At 48.3% G+C, this 19,450-nt stretch overlaps 1 protein-coding gene across 3 annotated transcripts in view; it reads right to left on the bottom strand.

The window, feature by feature from the left end:
- Positions 1–19,038, bottom strand: part of DNMT1 (DNA methyltransferase 1) — a 41,051-nt gene extending 22,013 nt beyond the window's left edge. Inside the window, exons 1-12 of one of the 3 annotated variants that reach the window (XM_004442617.3) lie at positions 18,876–19,038; positions 11,473–11,509; positions 10,855–10,962; positions 10,442–10,661; positions 9,709–9,784; positions 8,466–8,547; positions 5,750–5,784; positions 5,283–5,367; positions 4,206–4,240; positions 3,081–3,168; positions 1,303–1,337; positions 711–792 (exon numbers count right to left, since the gene is read on the bottom strand). In XM_004442617.3, coding sequence (XP_004442674.3) covers positions 711–792; positions 1,303–1,337; positions 3,081–3,168; positions 4,206–4,240; positions 5,283–5,367; positions 5,750–5,784; positions 8,466–8,547; positions 9,709–9,784; positions 10,442–10,661; positions 10,855–10,962; positions 11,473–11,509; positions 18,876–18,955 — 963 coding nt within the window. In that variant the 5' untranslated portion in view covers positions 18,956–19,038. Of the gene's footprint in view, positions 1–710; positions 793–1,302; positions 1,338–3,080; positions 3,169–4,205; positions 4,241–5,282; positions 5,368–5,749; positions 5,785–8,465; positions 8,548–9,708; positions 9,785–10,441; positions 10,662–10,854; positions 10,963–11,472; positions 11,510–18,332; positions 18,661–18,875 lie in introns of those variants that run through there. The other 2 variants (XM_087425484.1, XM_087425485.1) reach the window with 2 other exon arrangements.
- Positions 19,039–19,450: the final 412 nt, after the last annotated feature.

Raw genomic sequence — 19,450 nt, 5'->3', positions numbered from 1 at the left:
AAAGACAGCTGTGCCTTCTGGCAGATACAACAGGAAGCACACGGCACCACCTCAGAAGCGCTCTGGAAAACAGAAGACCAGCATCTGGTGAAGCCCCTGGACTGAACTGTCAGTCTGCAGGAGACGGGGCTGGAGGGAGACACTATACACGAGAGGGGTGCAAATGGCAAAATTCAGAATCCAGAAACTTCACAGGTAAGCCGGTCCTTTCCACAAGCTGCAAGTAAGGGGAGAGGGGCGAAACGACATGAGACATTTAGGACCAACATCAACCAGACTCGTATGGACCTTGTTTGGGTGCTGACTGAAACAAACAAACTGTAAAAAACAGACAACAGAGACAATCAGGGAAATCTGAACTCAGACTAGATCTTGACATATTAGCTGTGTTATGATGACGGGCTTGTGGTGATATTTAAAAACAGAGTCCTTTTCTTTTATGGGTAGTTCTGTAAACATTTCAGTAACATGTCTGGGATTTGTTTATCATCATCCGGGGTGAGGGAGGCTGAGGGGAACGGGTGGGGCTTGACAGAAACACGCTTGGCCATGAGTCGATAAGTGAAGGCTGATGATGAGAACATGAGGGTTTGCTACCCTATTCTGCCTACTTTGGGGTATGTTTGAATGTTTCTATAATAAAGTTAGTTTAAAAAAAAAATCACTTCACGCTGTATGAAATACGGCAGGATTGAAAAACAAGGCCTTACCTTTTCATCCTCATCTTTCTCATCAGAAACCTGTGGTTTTACTCCTTCAGGTTCTTTTTCTTCAGGTCTCCTTTTGGCAGCTCTATTTGGTAAACAAATATATGCTAAACGTTAGCTCAGAAAAACTGACTATACTGCCAACTCACATCAAAAATGACAAACTAACGCCTCCCTGTTGGCAAGCAAAATATTCAGAGTACATCTGGGGAACAGATTCTTTCCGTCCAAAAGTGATATCCCCCTTGTCATGGGGGCTCTAAAGGCACATTGCTAACTCGTAATCCTAAAACAAGGCCTTCAGAAGCCCCAGGTGACCCCTCAGGCGTGAGGCCCAATGAGAGGTGCTGGAAGCTAGGGGACACACGTGACTCTGCAGGGACGAGAGTGCGGCCAAAGTGGTGGCAGGTAAGGGGAAAGGATGGGGCCCAGAGTCTGATTTCTTATCCAATCCTGCCCGAACTGACCCAGTCTCCCAACAGCATCAGCAACTCCTTGTACATCTCTATATCATCACAGGTCTCTAGAACAGTTATTTCGGCAACTAAAATTACACAAAGCACAGCACAAAAACACAAGCATTTTAACCACTTACAGATCTTTGGGTTGACTTCTTTGCCTCCTCTCATCCTGACAGAGGGAAGTGCGGGTGGAGAGATAAAGGGAGAAAAATTAGTTTCCAAGGAAGAGCGAGACCAAACACCAAAGTATCAGCTAATGATCGCAGCACTGTGGAACTAGAGAACAGGAAAATCTGGGCAGATCTACACAGTAGAAGTGAGGCTTCAAATTGTTAACTCAGTTCCCTACCCCCTACCAAAAAGAGTTGACAAACTGTTTCTGTAAAGTGCCAGAAAACAAATACTTTCAGATTCGCAAGCCACATGTTCTGTGTCACAACTACTAACCTCTGCCATTGAAGCACAAAGCAGCCAGAGACAATATGTAAGTGAAAAGGTATGGCTGTGTTCCAATAAAACTTTATTTACAACAACAGGCAGAGGGCCAGCTCTGGCCTGCGGGCCACAGTGTGCCAACTCCTGTCCTAGGATAGCTCAGCATACAAGGGAATTTTATAGCCATTTTGCTTATGTCAGCCAAAACGCCTACAGCTCCATCTGTCACCGGGTCAGGGGTGAAGATGTCACACAGACAGGCATTAGGACAGCAAAGAGTGGGAATCAAATTTAGGATTCTAGTATGAAAAATTAAAAAAACAGAAGTAGGAATTTCCAACTCAGTCAACTCTGTTACATATGGATGATCTAGTGTCTTCTAAGCCTGCATATAAAAAATACCTTTCTGATAAATTTGTTTAGCTCATCTTCATAAAGCAGAAAATCTATGAACGGATTTATTAAGACGGAAGAGTCAATAATATTAGAGAAGGTCAAATGTTGGATCCTCCTATCCCATTCTATCACGCCACAAAAGTGCTGGCTGTATGGTCTGAAGCTCCCGAGGTTTCTGTGTGAGGAAGTGCGTGGTCTGACGCCACCACCAAGATCTCTCTAGACCTAAAGGGATCCAGCCAAGTGCTGACAGTAAGTGACTAACATCCGGACAGAAAAGGCAAGGGACAATAAGACATTAGAGCAAGCTGGAGGCGACACCAGAAGGGTCATCTGCCATAGGACGAGTGGACGCCCACCGCCCACCAGGTTGGAATTGAGAACATGAGAATGCTCAGGACCCAGCTAGTCTGTGACCCTGGCTCCCCTCTCTGGATCTCAGACAGAAAACCATGGAGACCATCCTGGGATTATCCTGTTTCATCCTCTTAGACTGGGACCAAACTGCTCAAAGACCTGGCGATTCCTGGGCTGTGGCCCCCAGAAGTCTCCATTCCCCTCAGGCTCAGGTAGAGGACAGCCATGCGGATAACCTTACCATCCCGTACTTTTACAGATGACTGTCCATGGCTCAACGTATGTTTTAGGGTTTAAACATGTTCACTTAGCTGAATTAGGGAGGCTGGCAGGGGTGAGGGGAGCTAGACTAGAATTTAGGAGACTGACTAAAGCACAGACATGGCTGACACATGGGTCTGGGTTGACACACGTCAGGCCTTCTCAGTGGAGAGGATCTCAAGGAAGTTGGTTCCACACAGACCTTAGTGAAGGCACACACAGGCCCTCTCCACGGTTACGGATAAACAGACAGGGAATGCTCACTATGTGACAGGCACTGACACGCAGTGACAACCACCAACCACCCCTCCCACCAGCTGGCGGGCCCCGAGGGGGATTAGGTAAGTTGCTCAGTCACCCCATGGGGAAGTGGGGCTGGACTGGAACCCACAGCCCTGCCCTGTGCGATTTCTCCCAACTAAATGGGAACGTAAGAACAGAGTGAAATAAATTCAGTCTTTACTCTCTCTTCTCCGCCTTCGTCTGCTTCAGCCTGAACTCCTGGTCTGGCTTCTCCATCCGGCTCCTCGTTCGGTTTCTGTTTAGGTGTCCTGTGACACAAAACAAGACACACACACCCCCGTCAGCTCAGGGAGCCTGCCGTCATCTCCAGTGGCCCAGGGAGGGCTCACACAGTCTCCTCCCTGGAGTCAGAGCGTGGGGTGCCTTCCCATCTGAAGGGCAAGTCTCCACTGCAGGAAACCCAAAAGGCCTTTATTACTTCAGAACTATGATCTTCAGAAATGCCATCAACACGTCATACGAACGTCAATGAAGTGCCAGGAGTTTAAAACAAAAAACAGACAACAAGACTCCACTGATTTCCTGTAATCTGATGGGAATCCCACCTGCGGTGGAGGAAGGCAAGTGGCTGGCCCGAGGCTGACCCCGTGTAGGTCCAGGAGCACTGGTCTGATGGGCGGTCTATACCAGCGACTGTGGAAAGCTGAATGCACACACGGGATCTTCGCCTCTCCCTCAGCCAGGGCCCTGTCACTTGGTTCCTGTGTTCTGCCCACCCCGACTCAGGCCCAGTCAATATTTGCTTCGGCCAATTGGATGTCAGAGGCTTGAGAAAGTGATTCTTTTCACTTCTGCCCTCTCGCTCTGCCACTGCCAGGAGAGTGCGCCCAGGATGGCGAAGTCGTGGGGCAGAAGTGGGTCAGCCTGCTGTCCCTGCCAAGCCTGGCCAAGAACAGCTGATAACCACCGAGCTGCAGACTCGTGAGCTCGATAACTGCTGGCTGTCTTAAGCCACTGAGCTTTGGGGCTGTTTGTTACACAGCGTTTCCATAGCTACGGGTAACTGACAAAGCTCCTCATTCAACGCCCTTTAACCACCACCTGACAAACTGCTTGCTGTATGACCACTGCTGAGGAAGAGTGTGGGGTCAAGGTAGCCAAATCCCAGCTGACCTCGGCCTTCACAGTGGTGGTCTGCCTCTTTTCCACAAGCGGAACTCACCCACACACTATATATATAATTAGTGGACCTAATCGTCTGTCCAATCCATTATTTCTACCAGAACGCTTATTTTAGCAATTAAGTTTCACAATATAAAGTACAAGCCATGTTAACTATACTTACGGTTCTTTGGTTTGACTTCTGAGTCTCTTTTCTTCCTAAATGGGGGGAAAAAGACTAGTTAATTTTTCCCCATTTGGCCTTAATCTTTATTAAAGTGTTCTAAGGAAAGAAAATATCTAAACTGGTCCTGAGTCTAGTTGGTGGGAGTAAAGACTGTCTACCTTCAAGACAGCACTTTTTTGTGTGTGGGGCCAATAGGCAGGAAATTAAAGAAACTCTCAGAGGAGAGATCCTGCAGTTTAAGCGTTTTTTACCCCCAAATCCCTCTACCACCTGTCATGACGAGTGTTGACAACCTCATAGAAAACGACTTAATATCTAGAGTAGGAATCTCTAATGAAGGAACAGAGCAGGATGACCCAATCTGTACAAAGAGCTCCACCCGAAACACGGCATTGCTCTGAGCCCGAGTTTGAGGAGTTAAACGTCTCTCCCGAACGCTGCTCAAGGCCAGTGCAGCCTCAGCACGCCCACGCGCTTTGTAAAGAGCCCACAGAGGTCAGTGCTCTTAGAGAAGAAACGTGTCGCAGGCCTTCCCACTGCGAGAAGACATCCTGGCAGCCGCCCAAAGCTCCTTCTTTGGAGGGTGGTTGAGCTGGCCCCATTAGAACTGCCTGTTCTCAAGTGAATGGCGTATCCCGCCTGTAACTGCTGTCTAATCTTAACTAGTATCAGGGTAGGGAAGGTGATCAACTACAGACTTGCTTCAAGTACCAAATGGTATAAGAATTATCATACATCTTGGTCGATTCTCCATCAGAGCAAAATAATGGACCCTCAGCCTTTAATAGGCTGCCAGTAACAGCACCCACACCCATTCGAGTTTGTAAGAAACTTCGAATCAATGTCTTAACATGAAACCAAACCAAAACGGGAACACACCTTCCCCGTAGAGAACTACCAGAAAAATGAGTTTGAAAAACGTTTTAGCCAAAGTCACGGGCATTGTGATCATGAGGGAAAGTCATTCTGTTCCTGCATGCTCCCCACCCCCTAACCGCCTCCTTCCCAGAACCAAGTGGAGACTCTTATGAGATTAAGGCAGAGGTGACAAACTTGCGGGTGACTAGGCCTCACTCTTTCATCTCTCTCCTCTTCCTCTTCCGTGTGTGTGCCTGGTCTTACTCTTTCCGGTTCTTCTGCAGGGAGTGGTCTAGCAACTCTGTCAAGCAAAAGAAAACAAGCCAATGGTGACTTTCACACACTCCTCTCCTGGAAGCTGTTTTCAGAAGGTCCTCCTTCCTATCCGAGAAAGCACTCTCCATCTCAGGAGCCCTGAAGGGCACACACCACTTTAACATTTCATATGACCTTTAGATGTCGTTCTGATAACAACCGCCAGTTGCCCTCAACGCACTCTTTGCAAGGAGCATTCCCCCGAATCAAAAGGCTAATAATCCAACCCCAAACTCAGCATCCTTAAGCTATCTCTGGTCGCCATGGCAACTCACTATGAAGTTCCTTCTAAAAGGTTTCAGAAAAGTCATTTCAGTAATCAAGACTACACATTGCACAGAACAAAAAGGTATATTAATTATTCTTACGGTTCTCTGGATGTAACTCGACGTCTCTTTTCCTCCTACATGGAGAGAAAGGAGGAAGAGAAAGACAAGAATGTTCATTTCAAAAGAAAATCAAAACCAAAAGCATGAGTCAAAGTATTAAATAAACATACGTGATACGGTTATAAATGGGGTTGGGTGGGGCGGGGCTGGTCTGGGTGTGGGGGGTGGTCTGGGTTGTGGGGAGAAGACCTAGGCAACTGCCAGTGTGGCATTGATGTCTCCCCACCCTCAAAACAAAGGGGCGGTCCAGGCGTTGGCCCAGCACACGTCTAAGCACTCGAGACCATCTAGCGCTGCTACGTGAAAGAATCAAAGATCCTCCACCTATCTCAGGAATTCTTTTAATTTCGGATTCACATCAGGAAGGATGTGTGTGTTTATGTATTTAAAAGGGATAGGGCCGGCCCTGTGGCTTAGCGGTCAAGTGTGCACGCTCCGCTACTGGTGGCCCGGGTTCGGATCCCAGGCACGCACCAACGCACCGCTTCTCTGGCCATGCTGAGGCCGCGTCCCACATACACCAACTAGAAGGATGTGCAACTATGACATGCAACTATCTACTGGGGCTTTGGGGGAAAAAAAATTAAAAATAAAAAAAATAAAAGGGATAAGAATATGGTGGTGATGAAACAGATCTGCATCTTGTTTGAGGTGGAGGTTACAAGAATCCATAGCATACACGTGACTATATACACATAACATGTGAAAACTGGTGAAACCTGAAGAAAGTCTGTAGATTGCACCAATGTCAGTTTCCTGGTTTTGCTATTGTATTAGAGTTACGTGCCATGTTACCAGTGGGGAAAGGTGGGTAAATTACACAGAATCTCTCTGCACTATATTACATGGAATGTATGTTTAAAAATCTTAATATGCATACATATATATAAAATTCTGCCTCCAGACTGCCTTTGGACTTGAGCTACCACATCAACTCTTCCCTGGGTCTCCAGCCTGTTGGCCTGTCCTGCATATTTCCAACTTGCCAGATTCATAATTGCATGAAGCAGTTACTTACAATTAATCTCATATATACAGACAGCCCATTGGTTCCATTTCTCTGGAGAACCCTGACTAATATAGATTTTATACTGACATACTACACTAATATATATACACACACATGTATATATCATCTAAAACAATATAGAATGAACTGGTAAATGCTTGCCTCTAGAAAGGCAAACTGGAGGTTCAGGGCGAGGCATAAGGGAGATCTATGTTCTGAACACCCTTTTGTACTATTTGAAAGTTTTACCAAATGCATGTAATACCTGTTTTTAGTAAATTCTCAAAACTTTAAGTTGACTAATGTCAGATTCTTTCTATTACTACTTATTTGACCGATATCGTCTGATAACACTGGGTTGGTACACAAGGTCTTACTCTAGCATATTGGAATGTTCATCCACGCAGCACCCAGGGCCTCCCTCACACTTCCAGTGAAACAGTTTCCTCCTCGGGAAACAGTGCTCGGCACATGTCTTCAGAAGCCAGATAAAAAGGCTACGTAAGGTCTCCAAAAGGTCTGAGTGCAAGGAACAGCTCTAAAACTGGTGCGTTTGTAAAAAACAGAGTTGTCAATATTACAAGAGCCAGCTTGCTCTCATCTGTAATGCTTTTTCCTAGGAGGCAAAGGACTTGGCCATGTGACTTGGACAAGTTGTTTCCCTCTGTGCCTCAATTTCCCACTTGAGTGGGTACTCTAACTAAACCTAACTACAGCTATCTGAATAGAGACATGAACAGTGACATCTAATTTCTAAGAATAAAGTGATACACAAATTAGTGTGTCCTACAAGAGGATGTCAGGCCTACCTCAGTGAGACTGGGAGCCAGGTGACCCCTTAGCCCACTGCTTCTCACTCAGGGCAATTTTGCCCCCCAGGGGACATCTGGCAATGTCTGAAGATGATTTTGGTTGTCTCAATTGGGAGGGGAGAAGGTGAATGCTACTGGCATCTAGCAGGTAGAGGTCTAGGATGTTAACACTTTACAACGCAAAAGACAGCCCCCCACAGCAGTTACTCAGCCCCAAAAGTCAATAATGCCATGGTTGAGAAATCCTGCCTTAGAGCAAACCAGAGACCCATCTTTACTAGGTAACAGTAAGGCATTTACTACCCACACGTAAACCTATACAATTCCCCTCAACTCTCATAGCTAATCCTGCGGCAAAACGGAAATGAAAGGCAACAGCATGTGATCATCTGGTGTCATGCAGGTTTGGCCTCCTTAAGTCACAAGGGAAAGTACCATCGGAGATGAACATTTTCTGTATCGGAGCCTTCAATGAGCCACCAGTGCTCTAACCCAAGCATTCTAAGCAGCATTATTACACTACATATAACAACTGGATAGATGTTAAAAGGAGCTTATGTGACATCAGAAGCAAATGCTTTAAACACGTCACATCTGCTGGCTTGCCTGTCATAAATCTTGTCAGCTAGAGAGGCAGGAAGGTAGACAGAGTAGGCAACAGACTGAAGTTACGGGGCTGCCTCGTGAGTGGCAGGGGCCTGCCGAGCCCTCGGGTCTAACCATGATGTACTTCATACTGCCCCGAGTCCAGGGATATGTTCTAGCTCCTTCTCAGTCCTTCAGGTCCATTGAGACAGGCCAGGTGTAAAGCCATAATTACCAGCAGGTGTACCAAAATAAGGCCGAGTGAAGAAACTTGAAAACACCAGCCTACCTGGTCTTTTTCTTCGTCAACAGAATCGTCTGCTTTTGCTCTCTCTCGCTCAAGCTCTTCTTCAGGTTTCCGTTTGGCAGGGCTATGACACACAGTAAAGCCAACCGTTAGCTCAGCCAGTCCCCAGACCTCCAGCGGGCAGGAACCGACTTACACACCTCCCTACCGAGAGCGCCCTCTCAAGGACAGACTCAGGGCCTAGATGCCCTCTTCCCTCCAAGGATAAGCCCTCGTTGCCAGGATGGTGAAAGAGGCTTCAAGCTTAATGTTTCTTTGAGTGACAGGTTTAGAATATGGCCATTTTGCAAACCCTAAGAAATCGTGGATCTAAATGTTGATCACCGGCTGGTAGTACCACGAAGAGACATTACATGCCACTGATGGAAGGAAGGCCACAGCGCTGTCTACGAAGAAGTCTCAAAAAAAAAAAAAAAAAAAAAGCTGGACTCTGATCAAGCTTCTAGACCCAACTACCTGTTTACAGGAAATGAGACAAGGGAACGCATCCACCATAAGGATGCAGTCAGCTGGATCTAGACACTCTACTGGACAGCCAACTTAGTTTCTTCAAATAAACGGCAAGAAAATAAAAAGGAATCTATAATTCGAAAGGCTTAAAGGAAAAAATCAACCAAACACAGTTTATTTGCTACACATGGGGAAATGTGAACACTGCTATATTTGATAGAAAGGAATTATCACTTTATAGGGTATGAAAATAGTATTATAGTTATGTTTTGCCTTTTTAAAAGGACTGCTAAATGTTAGCAATTATAGAAAATATGAATACTAAAGTTGTCAGAAAGAGACTCCTCATCTAGAAATATACTGAAATATTTATGGATAAGAGGCATGTCTGGGATTTGTTTTAAAGTAATCCAATTGGGGGTCATGGGGGTATATGGAGTTGTAATCCACTTGGAATAATCCAGTTGGAGTATATGGGGGTATAGATAAAATGACAGCCAGGAGCTGTTAACTGTTGACACCGGGTGATGGGTACTTGGGGGCTCATTTTACTATCCTCGCTAATTTTGTGTGCATTTGAAGTTTCCTTTATAATAAGAGTAAAAATAGATGAGGTTTTCAGAAATACTGTTCATGAATGTCTAACGAACAAAACTGCATTGAAAACTATGCAATGTGGAAGTCAGAATTGCTAAATTACATCCTACTAATTGCACGTTTTACCAAAAACAGCTGGCCCCTAGAAAAGGCGGCTGTCAATTCCTTATATACTGACCCCCTTGCAAAATGAGACGTGATGGTGGTCTGCCTGGTAGTTTGCCTTGTAATCCTGGGGCTAGATGAGACTTCGGCTGTTTAAAGAAAAAAGAAACAAGAAAAAAAAGCCACTATGAATTAAAAAGTTCACAGCGAAGGTGCAGTTCTCCAGCATTGCCAAGCTAGTGCAGAGAACCAGGTTCTGAGGATTAAGCATCTTCCCTTCTTATTCCAACCAACAACCATCTTCATCCAGTCAGCAATTAGCACCTGTCAGTCTGCTGAGCCATTTTACACGAGCTCTTATTTGAGGCGCCAGCCCCTGACCCAGACAAGGAAACAGAACCTCCCCTTGGTATCAGCAAAAGATGAAGTGGCCGAGAACCGGACCTGAGCTCAAGTCCATGCTCTTTCATTTTTAAAGATTCCACAAGAGTCACTTTGACTACAAACTCGGAATCTATGAATAAGTGTTTAGCTTACATAGGCACATAATTTAGAAGTAGCATCAGTAGCCCCTGTTATCTTATACATCATAAATTTAGCCACATGTTGGGATCTAAGGCTCTATACCAGGTCAAGGACAAACTTTAAAGAAGTGTGCATCTAAGCGAGTCGGGAAGTATGCAATACTTCCTAGTTAGGAATATACACAAGAAACAAACCAGGAAGCACTTCCCCAGCTCCAAGTCTGACCGTCCCCTCACGTGGTACCCGCCTGCATCAAGGGTGAACGAGTCAAGGGCTCTTACGCTTCGTCTCTCCATCGGACTTGCTTCTTCTGGGCATGTAAAGTTTGGAAACAGGTTTGGGGGACTTGTTTTCCTCTGCCATTGCCACTCTGCGGTTCTCGCCACTTGCCTGGCTCCTGTTTCCTAGACATCCATTCACTTCCCGGCTGAAAGCATGCGCTCCGTTCTCCAAGGACAAATCTTTATTTAAAAGGGATTTGACTTTAGCCAGGTAGCCCTCCTACAGCGGGAAAGGATAATTTAAGTAGCAGTGAATGTAAACCAGTGGCAGTGAGAGAATAAGGGGACACACGCACTTCCCTTTACAACTATCGGGTAACGGGAGAGCGGGGGATTGCTCGGCCTCCCCGGGCACAGGCACGTTACCCGGGGGAGGCGTCCTCTAGAGGCCGGGATGCAGAGCACTGACTTACCTCTGATAATTCTTCCTTATGTAATTTGGTTTCCAAATCACATAACTGATTCTTTATTTCTGTTTGCAGAAATTCATGCAAGAGATTCAGTTTCTCCTTCACGCATTCCTAAGGGAAGGATACAGGATCAGACGTCCCCAAACTCTCAAGCTATTAACTAATACACAAGTAATTAAGCTGCCTGGTCACGTAACAATGACTGAATGGCAGGCAATGCTGACTTGGCCAGAAAAACTACATATTCACAAGACACATTCGTGATGTTTCCATTAAGATCACACACATCACACCGTCTCCATAGTGGTGAAAAAATGGGAAGATCAGAGATGAGACAGACACATAACGGTGTATTAGAACCAAACCGTGTTTTTGAAAACTGACCAGGACAAGTTACAATTCAGAATTGATGGTTTGGAACCTAGACTGGGCAACTTTTCAATGAGTTATCAAATGTCAACTAATATTAGCAGCATATTAATGCAGTGCATTAAATAAGCATATCCAAGTTATCTTCAAAACTTTATGGAAAAAAGCTGATTCCACTTAAATTTATGAGCCACAAAGTATCTGTCAAGTAGTCACATTTAGTAATAAAAAATTTTTTAAGGTGGAGATTACCTTTTCTGTTAAGCTATCTCTTTCCAAATCTTTGAGTCTGGAGGAACAAAATAGGGGAGAAAGAAAGAAATACCTGTTAAGCAACTTTGTTTACCTGCAAGAATTAATACCACAGTTCTAAAGAACTTTGGAAGTCAATTTAACATGAGTGTTAGAAAAAAAAAAGGTGGTTTTTTTCCTCCCCCACCCCGATGTATAGATGCTGACTGTAATGCCTACAAATTAGGAAGTCATTTGTGCTCTAAAAGAGGTCCCTTTCTGGGGGACAGTTTTTCTGACGATGGTAAGAGATGATAGAGGAGCTCTCTCACAATATATGCTATTTTATTTATTTATTTTTAATTTTATTTATTTATTTTTTCCCCCAACTATCTTTTGCCCAGTAGATAGTTGTATGTCATAGCTGCACATCCTTCTAGTCGCTGTATGTGGGACGCAGCCTCAGCATGGCCGGAGAAGCAGTGCATCGGTGCGCGCCCGGATCCGAACCCGGGCCGCCAGCAGCAGAGCACATGCACTTAACCACTAAGCCACAGGCCCGGTCCAATATATGCTATTTTAAAAGGCTCTGGGAAGGAAGCAGTAGGTGACACAGTTGGGGTCCTTCTGCAAGTTAAGACCTACAGGTGGTCTACCTCCAGCTGGATCTGACAAGAGCCCGTAAGAAGGCACACTCCAGTGTGGGCAGTGCTAGAATGAGCGGACCAGGGCCACAGGATGCTGTGGGGACCAGGCAGCTAACGCTCCGAAAGGCGGGGTGGGGGGGACGGCAGCATTCTAATGAGGAATGCATGACATGGAGTCACGGCGTGTGGGGCAGCAGGGGGTGCCCACACACAGGGGTGATAGACAAAGTCAGAGAAGTTGGCTGGCGCCTCACCCAAGAGCTTATCCTTCGGCATGTTTGTACCTCATCATTCAGAAGAGCAGAACTGTCATAAGTTGGGCTGGAAAATCATGGTCTGATTCCATCACTGGAGATCAGTGTTTGCCCCTTTTGGGGGAAGGGAGAAGAGAGACTAAAGGAGCGAGAATAGAAGACGTGGAGGAAAGGAGCTGACTGGAGAGGCTGCTGTTCCCAGCCCCGGTGCCGACCGTGGGCAGTGGGTGAGAACAGGTCTGACCAGATGGGTGAGCGGCTGTCAGTGAAGGGGGAGCGCCCTGGGCAGGGAGGCCTCCAGCATCTCTGGACCCTCCCACTCAGCACCCACAGACCAGGTACTCGGTTATCACTAGCCCAAAGGGCAGGAACAGTTCTTCCAGGCAGGCACCTCCAGAGGGCGAGTGTAAGCAGCCAGGAACATGAGCGACAGGCTTTGCCGGACAAGTGTCATTCAGCGGCTGCTCCAAGTGCATGCGGACCCTGCTTCTAGCTTCAATCGCCACTCACATCTGTGGGCACCTACTGTCTGCCAGCCCTGCTCCAGGCAACAAGCTGGGGGGTTGGACACAGGCACAGCCAGGCAGGGGCCTCCCGACGGGGGGAGTCAGGCAAGGTCCTTCTGGAGAAAAGACGCCCGGCAGACTGCAGATACAGTGGTAGTATATACTGTAGATTACATATGTAGATTCTTACGAATCCAAGAATCTTCTTGGACTCAAGAAGATTCAGAATCAAGCTTTCCAGAAGCACAGGGAGCCCGTTCCAGGCAAAAGTCATTCAACCTTCGAAGTAACTCGGGTCCTGGGAGAGCCTTCCATGCGCACAGCTGCAGAACTGGGCACTCACAGCCAGGGGCGCACGTGCTGCTGCGCGACCCTCACATCTGACCGTCAGTCCTCCGCTCACAAGACTAGGGTAAGTCACAGCTCCTACCTCCACCAGCGACGGCCCCTCGATCCTGCGGGTCCCTCAGGCATTAAGGACAACGCTCAATGGACTGAAGCCCAACAAGGTGCCCTTTCACAAGGCAGACAACTCCTACATGTGGGCACCAGACAGATCTGAGGGTCTGAATTCTTCCCATCTTTCCTATGAACTGGGATATTTCGCCTGGCAGAGAGAAATAAAGAAGTCTTCAGAATACCTAGAATGTCTTGCCCCACGAAGACTGGTTTAACCTGCCTGGCCCAGAGTGGAAGGTCGGAGCCCAGGGCCGGCACCGAGGAGCCAGAGGTGCTGGCAGGAAGGAGGCTGTCAGCAGTGTGCCTCTCCTCCCTGCTACCCAGGCCCTCACTGGAGAGTCCGTCCCTTCCCAGTAAAACTGATGACCCCACCTGACATCTGCTTTACGTTCACAGCCAGGAGGATTAGAAACGAACGTGGAGGACCAGGTAGAGTACCCAATGCAGAGAACAGCAACCACGTTATCAACGAGAGAAACCTTAGCTCCCTGCCAGCCCAAGATCCCATGATTCATTCCATTGGCTCCCCTCAGACAGTGGTCTTATGGGAGATATATACACATATAAACAGCCGTGAAGGAGTAAGGCAGATACAGTTCAAATCTGAGGGCTTCCGAAGAGAAAGGGCATAAGCAGCATCAGGAAGGAGGGGTCAGGGGAGTTGAGAGCTCGGTGGGAAGATGACAGAGGGAGCTGCCTGAACAGCAGCAGCACAGTGGGGGAGCTGGCCCGGTACACCCCGGAAACCGACACAAGTCGGGTTAACACAAATGGTAGGAAAGGCAATTCCAGAGAGTGGAGGCTGGGTGCCAGTCCGAGGGAGCTCAAGAACGTCACACTAAATATCACTGATCTGGTTCCATAGTTAACAAACCACTGAGGAAGTCATGCGGGACGTGGAAGCCAAGATCAAAGAGGCAGGCTTTAGGAAAATTAATCTGGGAGAAATATAGAATATAGATTAGACACAGTAACTTAATATTTTGTAATCTCTTCCTCACACCCTAAACTAGAAAGGCTGGTCTGAAATGTGGTTTAGCAGCAGGCATGGAGACTGTGCAAGAGAAGTTACAAAGCTCTGTTAACTCCGCCTCTCAAGACTGGCTGCATGGTGGGTGGGGTAGGGCTATCTGAGATGGTATCTGTGGGAGGCAGGATAATGGACCCCCCAAAGATGTCTACACCCTAATCCCCTAGAACCTGTGACTCTGTTACCTTACATGGCAAAAGGGACTCTGAAGATGTGATTAAGCTTATAACCCTTGAGATGGGGAGATTATCCTGATTATTCAGGGGGGCCCAATCTAATCACCTAAATCCTTGAGAGAACCTTTCCTGCTGCATTTCAAAAGATGAGACTACAGATGGGTCAAAAGAGAGCTGCGACGTGAGAACTGGCTTTAAAGATGGAGAGAGGGGGGCCGCGAACTGAGGGATGTTATCACCTCCAGCGGCTGGGCATGGCCCTTAGCTTACAGCCAGCAAAAGAAGAACCTCCGTCTTAACACAAGGAACTGAATTCTGCCAACAACCCAAAAGAGTAGGAGATTCCCTTCCCCCTAGAGCCTCCAGAACGGAACACAGCCTGCTGACACTGATTGTAATCCAGTGAGACTCACACCAGATTTCTGACCTACAGAACTATAAGATAATTTATGTTGTTTTATCTCAGCTATTAAGATTGTGGTAATTTGTATGGCAGTAACCGAAAACTAATCAAGTATCAGAAATTCAGCACTTTTTGGTGGAAAGAGTAAGCAGGCCATGAGTGTTAAGAGTGATGTTTCAGTGAACAGTAGCTGTCTAGATGGCGATCCAGCAGCTAGAAGTTAGAAGTGGCTCTCCAGAGAGGCATCAAAACTTGAGGTAGCTACCTCCAGCTGCACCCCAATGGCTAAAAGTAGAAGTCCCAGGACTGGAAGAGAGAAGGGGCCAAGAATGAAAGAAAGGAGGTGAGAGGGATGAGGGAAGAAAGAGCCTCCCTAGTAGTACATAGCATCACAAAAGCCAAGGATACAAAGAATTACGAAGCAAGATATGAGAGATGAAAGACAAAGCCACTTCAACCTTTAAGAGAAGAATGCAATCAAGAGTAGGACTGGACAGCTGGCACAAAAGCTATGGTGGGAGCAGAAAGAACAAGTCTAGATCATTCTACAAGAAGCCAGGCAAAGAGCAAGGTTGGAATGATGAGGAGGTATATACCTCATCTCTACACGGCATACAGTGCTACATTAATATCTGCCTCAGCATCAGATCTATATGTCAGTACTTTAAATGATGCTCCCCTTATGGAAATGAAATATACAGCCGACACCTATCAGCTGAGTTCATCTTCTTAACACCCCGGTGGAGCGGGCACCTTCATCCCCTTTTACAGAGAAAGCACCAGTTTAGACAGCTTGGCCATACAGTCGGCAAGTGGGAGGGTGAGACTTGAACCTCAGTAGTCTGCACCTCTAGAATCCTGCGGCAGGGAAGAACCAGAAAAGGTAAGTCAGTTTTGCCTTCTTCAATACCTACTCGAGAGGAGCCATGGAACTAGTTAAGAACATCAAGAGGCAGCCTAATCTAATCACAGAAGGACTAGCAGATAAGAAAGCTGTCACGATCACAAAGGCTAATCACAGTTGTGCGAAGGAAGTTGCTAGAATCAGTGCATAAATCCAGGCTTCATTAAAGGGGAAAGGCTGGCAGGCCTTTGAGTCTACTGTACACCAAGCTGCAGATACAATGAAGAAGGGAAACAAACCTTTACCAACTCCAGGGTGCAAAGGCAGCACATGGGGTGCACGGACATATTTCAACACCCTTCTCATTGTGGGGGAAGGGGACTGTCTTTCTGAGCACAGTCTTACGGATGAATGGACAGCAGTCAGCCTCACACTGGTCACTCTGCATGGTCTCAGGCCTCGAGAACCTCAGAGGAGGCCTGCGTGGCTTGTGAGGAGACGAGCACAAGACTGAGTCACGCAAGTGGACAGGGATTCCAGACTCCAGGTCAAGTGCACCAGGCAGCGTGTTGGGCGGGAAAAACCACTGGCTCCAACTCACGTTGTAAGAGGATCACAGTTTCCACTTATAGAAAACAGACCTCAGTGACAGCAGGAAGACTCTCGCTTCTTCTGTACAAATGATGGCGGCTTGGACAGAGTAAGAAACATCAAGTGGAGAAACGTGGCTTGTCCTCAAAAGCCTGATTTTCAGAAGACTGAGCGTATATAACACTTCCAAAAAGCAGTGCAAGACTTAAAAACCCAAAATTAAATACTTTCCAGTATCATTACATATCTAATGGGACTCTGTGAGTTTTAAAAGATGCCATATAAACACAAGTTAGCAGAAGTGACAGAAACACATACATGAGGACCAGGCCTCAATTTTGTTCCTAGAACACTCTACTGGACTTAGGTTCCTCTTATATTATAGATTACACTTGTCTAATTGTCGTGGGTCAAAAAGAGTTATACCTCCGTTTATGAATCTAAGTTTAAAGGAGTGATGAATGCCATGTTTATGTGTGTATTTTGTATGCTGAAATTCAAGATGTAAGAAAAGCTATCGAGGGTCATGTAAGCTGACAATTTCAACGTCTACCACATGGTCTAAGGCAGAAATCCACAACTCCATACCTACAGTAGGCAATTCTAGTTCCAAGTAAGATGGAAGCTCGAGTGAATGGTGGATTGTAAACCTAAGAACATTCAAATTCAGCCAAACAGAACACTGCTCCGGCCCAATAAAACCCGAGCTAGTGGGCTGTTCGAAACTCCTCGTTGAAGGGAAAGGCTCTGGCACGAAACAGACCTCAGCAGGAATTCCCGCTTCCTCCAAGTGGATGCCTGTGGCACCCACTCTTAAGGACTCTTGATTAAATGCGATAATGTAAAGTGTTTTATACAATCAGTGACTGATTCGCAGACCTGAAAGTAAGCTAAATTAGCTGATAACAATGCTAACACGTGGGCTTTCAGGTGCCAGGCATATTCTCATTTAATCCAATGCCAGTTTAAAGCCCATGTTGTCAGGCTGGCCCCGTGGCTTAGCGGTTAAGTGCGCGCCCTCCACTGCTGGCGACCTGGGTTTGGATCCGGGGCGTGCACCGACGCACTGCTTCTCCAGCCATGCTGAGGCCGCGTCCCACATACAGCAACTAGAAGGATGTGCAGCTATGACATACAACTATCTACTGTGGCTTTGGGGGAAAAATAAATAAATAAAATTAAAGCCCATGTTGTCAATCTTAGTCCACAGCTGGGGCTTGTTTATGACACTTGTGCCCAAGGTCAAAAAAGCCAATGGAGGGAGCATTCTCACCATCAGAGAAAGGAGGCTGGACCCCAACTTTTCTGTATTGGGTCTAAAATGAAGCCAGGGACTTCCATGATTCCATTTCCACTTTAAGTTACGTTATATCTTGGGGGGATCCAGATAGGGGTTCTTCAGCAAGACACATCCCCTCTAACAGTGTTGAAGAAGTGGTTGGAACCTTAAACACCCAGTAGGGAGACCCCCACACACACTCCACTTTGAAAAGCCCAAATCAGAACGGGCCTGGCACAGCCATAGGAAACAAGCACAGCGAAATGGCAAAAGCGGGGTCACCAATCCGCTTGGAAGTGTTCAGTCTTGGTCAAGGTTCCCGCGATCAGCGTTCCAAGCGAGGGGTACAAGTTTTCAGGACTGAAATGGGAGCCCTTCTAGAACAAGAAGAGGGGGCCCAATGGTCGTGCCACTGACCCATGTGCACGGCATTGCTTGAGCTGGTCCCCAACATCAGCGACCCCAAACTGCCCCCTAAGTACACACACTGGAAAGTGCGGCCAGTTCTCCCCAGCAAGGCTTCCTTGATGCCCACGGCTCATGGGCACAGATTTACTAGAAAAGACCATGCAGCCTTCGCGCTGCCTGAGCCCTGGCCCTGCGCTGCACGGTACGAGTTCCTTCCAGAATGTGACTTCCCTGCAGTCCGAGACGATGGCGGGAGCCCCCCAAGGAAGACGGGGCTCGCAAACCTGAGCCGGCCGCGCCCGGGCCCCGACCGGCGACGTCCGTCTCTGGAAGCCGCCATCGGGATGCGCCGCGCGGGGCTGCCGAGGGGGCCCCCCGAAACGACCCCGGGGACCGGGCCGGCACGACCCCCCAGGCGGGCCGGGCACCGGAAGCGGAGGCCGAAGTGCCCTGCCGAGGGGTGTCCTGAGGCCGCGGGCTGCCCACTTCCTGTGCGACCAGGCTGGCGGCGGGAGCCCGGCCCGCGGCTGCTCCGGGAAGGGGACCCCCGAGGCGACCCCAACGCTTGCTCTACTTTGAGGTCAGAAGAGACCCCAAGTTCCTAGGCACCAGGGAGCTGTGAGGTGCCTCGGCCCATTTTGGCGCCAAACGGCCAGGGGCGCGCGCGACCGGAAGTGCCACCCTGCCCGCGCCAACCGCCGCCGCGCGCCGCGCCACCCCGCGCATGCGCGCCCGTCTGTCAGCGGCGGCCACAGGCTACCCGGCGGGGAAGCGACCCCCCCAGCGCTGTGCCACCCCCCGCGTTCGCGGGCCCCCGTGGCACTTACCGCCTGCGGACATCGTCGGGCAGTGAGAAGGCCCGGGAGGCCAGCGCGGGCACCCGGGCTGGGGCGGTGCGGGCAGGCATCTTGGAAACTGCAGCAGAGGCGGCAGCAGCACAGACAGCCCTGGCTTTTCGCGCGCGCGGAAACCGACGGGGAGGGGCGGCGAGCGGAGGCGGCGCGTACCACCTCGGCCTGGGCGTGGGGGAAGGCGGGACGTACCACGCGGAGAGAGGCCGTACCATGTGCGGCCGGACGTAGTGGAGCGGGACGTGCGCAGGGGCTGCGCATGCGCGAGTCAGGCGCACACCCCCGCGCGGAGCAGTGGGTTCGTCCAAGCTCCGCCGTTTGCCGAGAGCCTTGCCCGAGACATTCATTCATTCATTCTTTCCCGCAGGCTGGGGATAAAACGGGGAGCATTCCCACGAGATTCAAGCCTGTGGGCTTTTGAGTTAAAGTCCTCAGTTCCAACCCCACCTCCACCTGTTTGCTCACTCTAACGACCTTGGGAGGGTCATTTGGACCCAGCCTCAGTTTCCTCATCTGTAAAAAGGGGCTAATACCACCTACTCCAGAAAATC

The sequence above is a fragment of the Ceratotherium simum genome, chromosome 39 (genome assembly GCF_057802395.1).
Source record: "Ceratotherium simum simum isolate JZ-2026a chromosome 39, ASM5780239v1, whole genome shotgun sequence".
In the NCBI taxonomy this organism is placed as follows: domain Eukaryota; kingdom Metazoa; phylum Chordata; class Mammalia; order Perissodactyla; family Rhinocerotidae; genus Ceratotherium; species Ceratotherium simum.
Note: the sequence above shows the minus strand (reverse complement) of the source record. Positions and strands in the feature narration are given on the sequence as shown.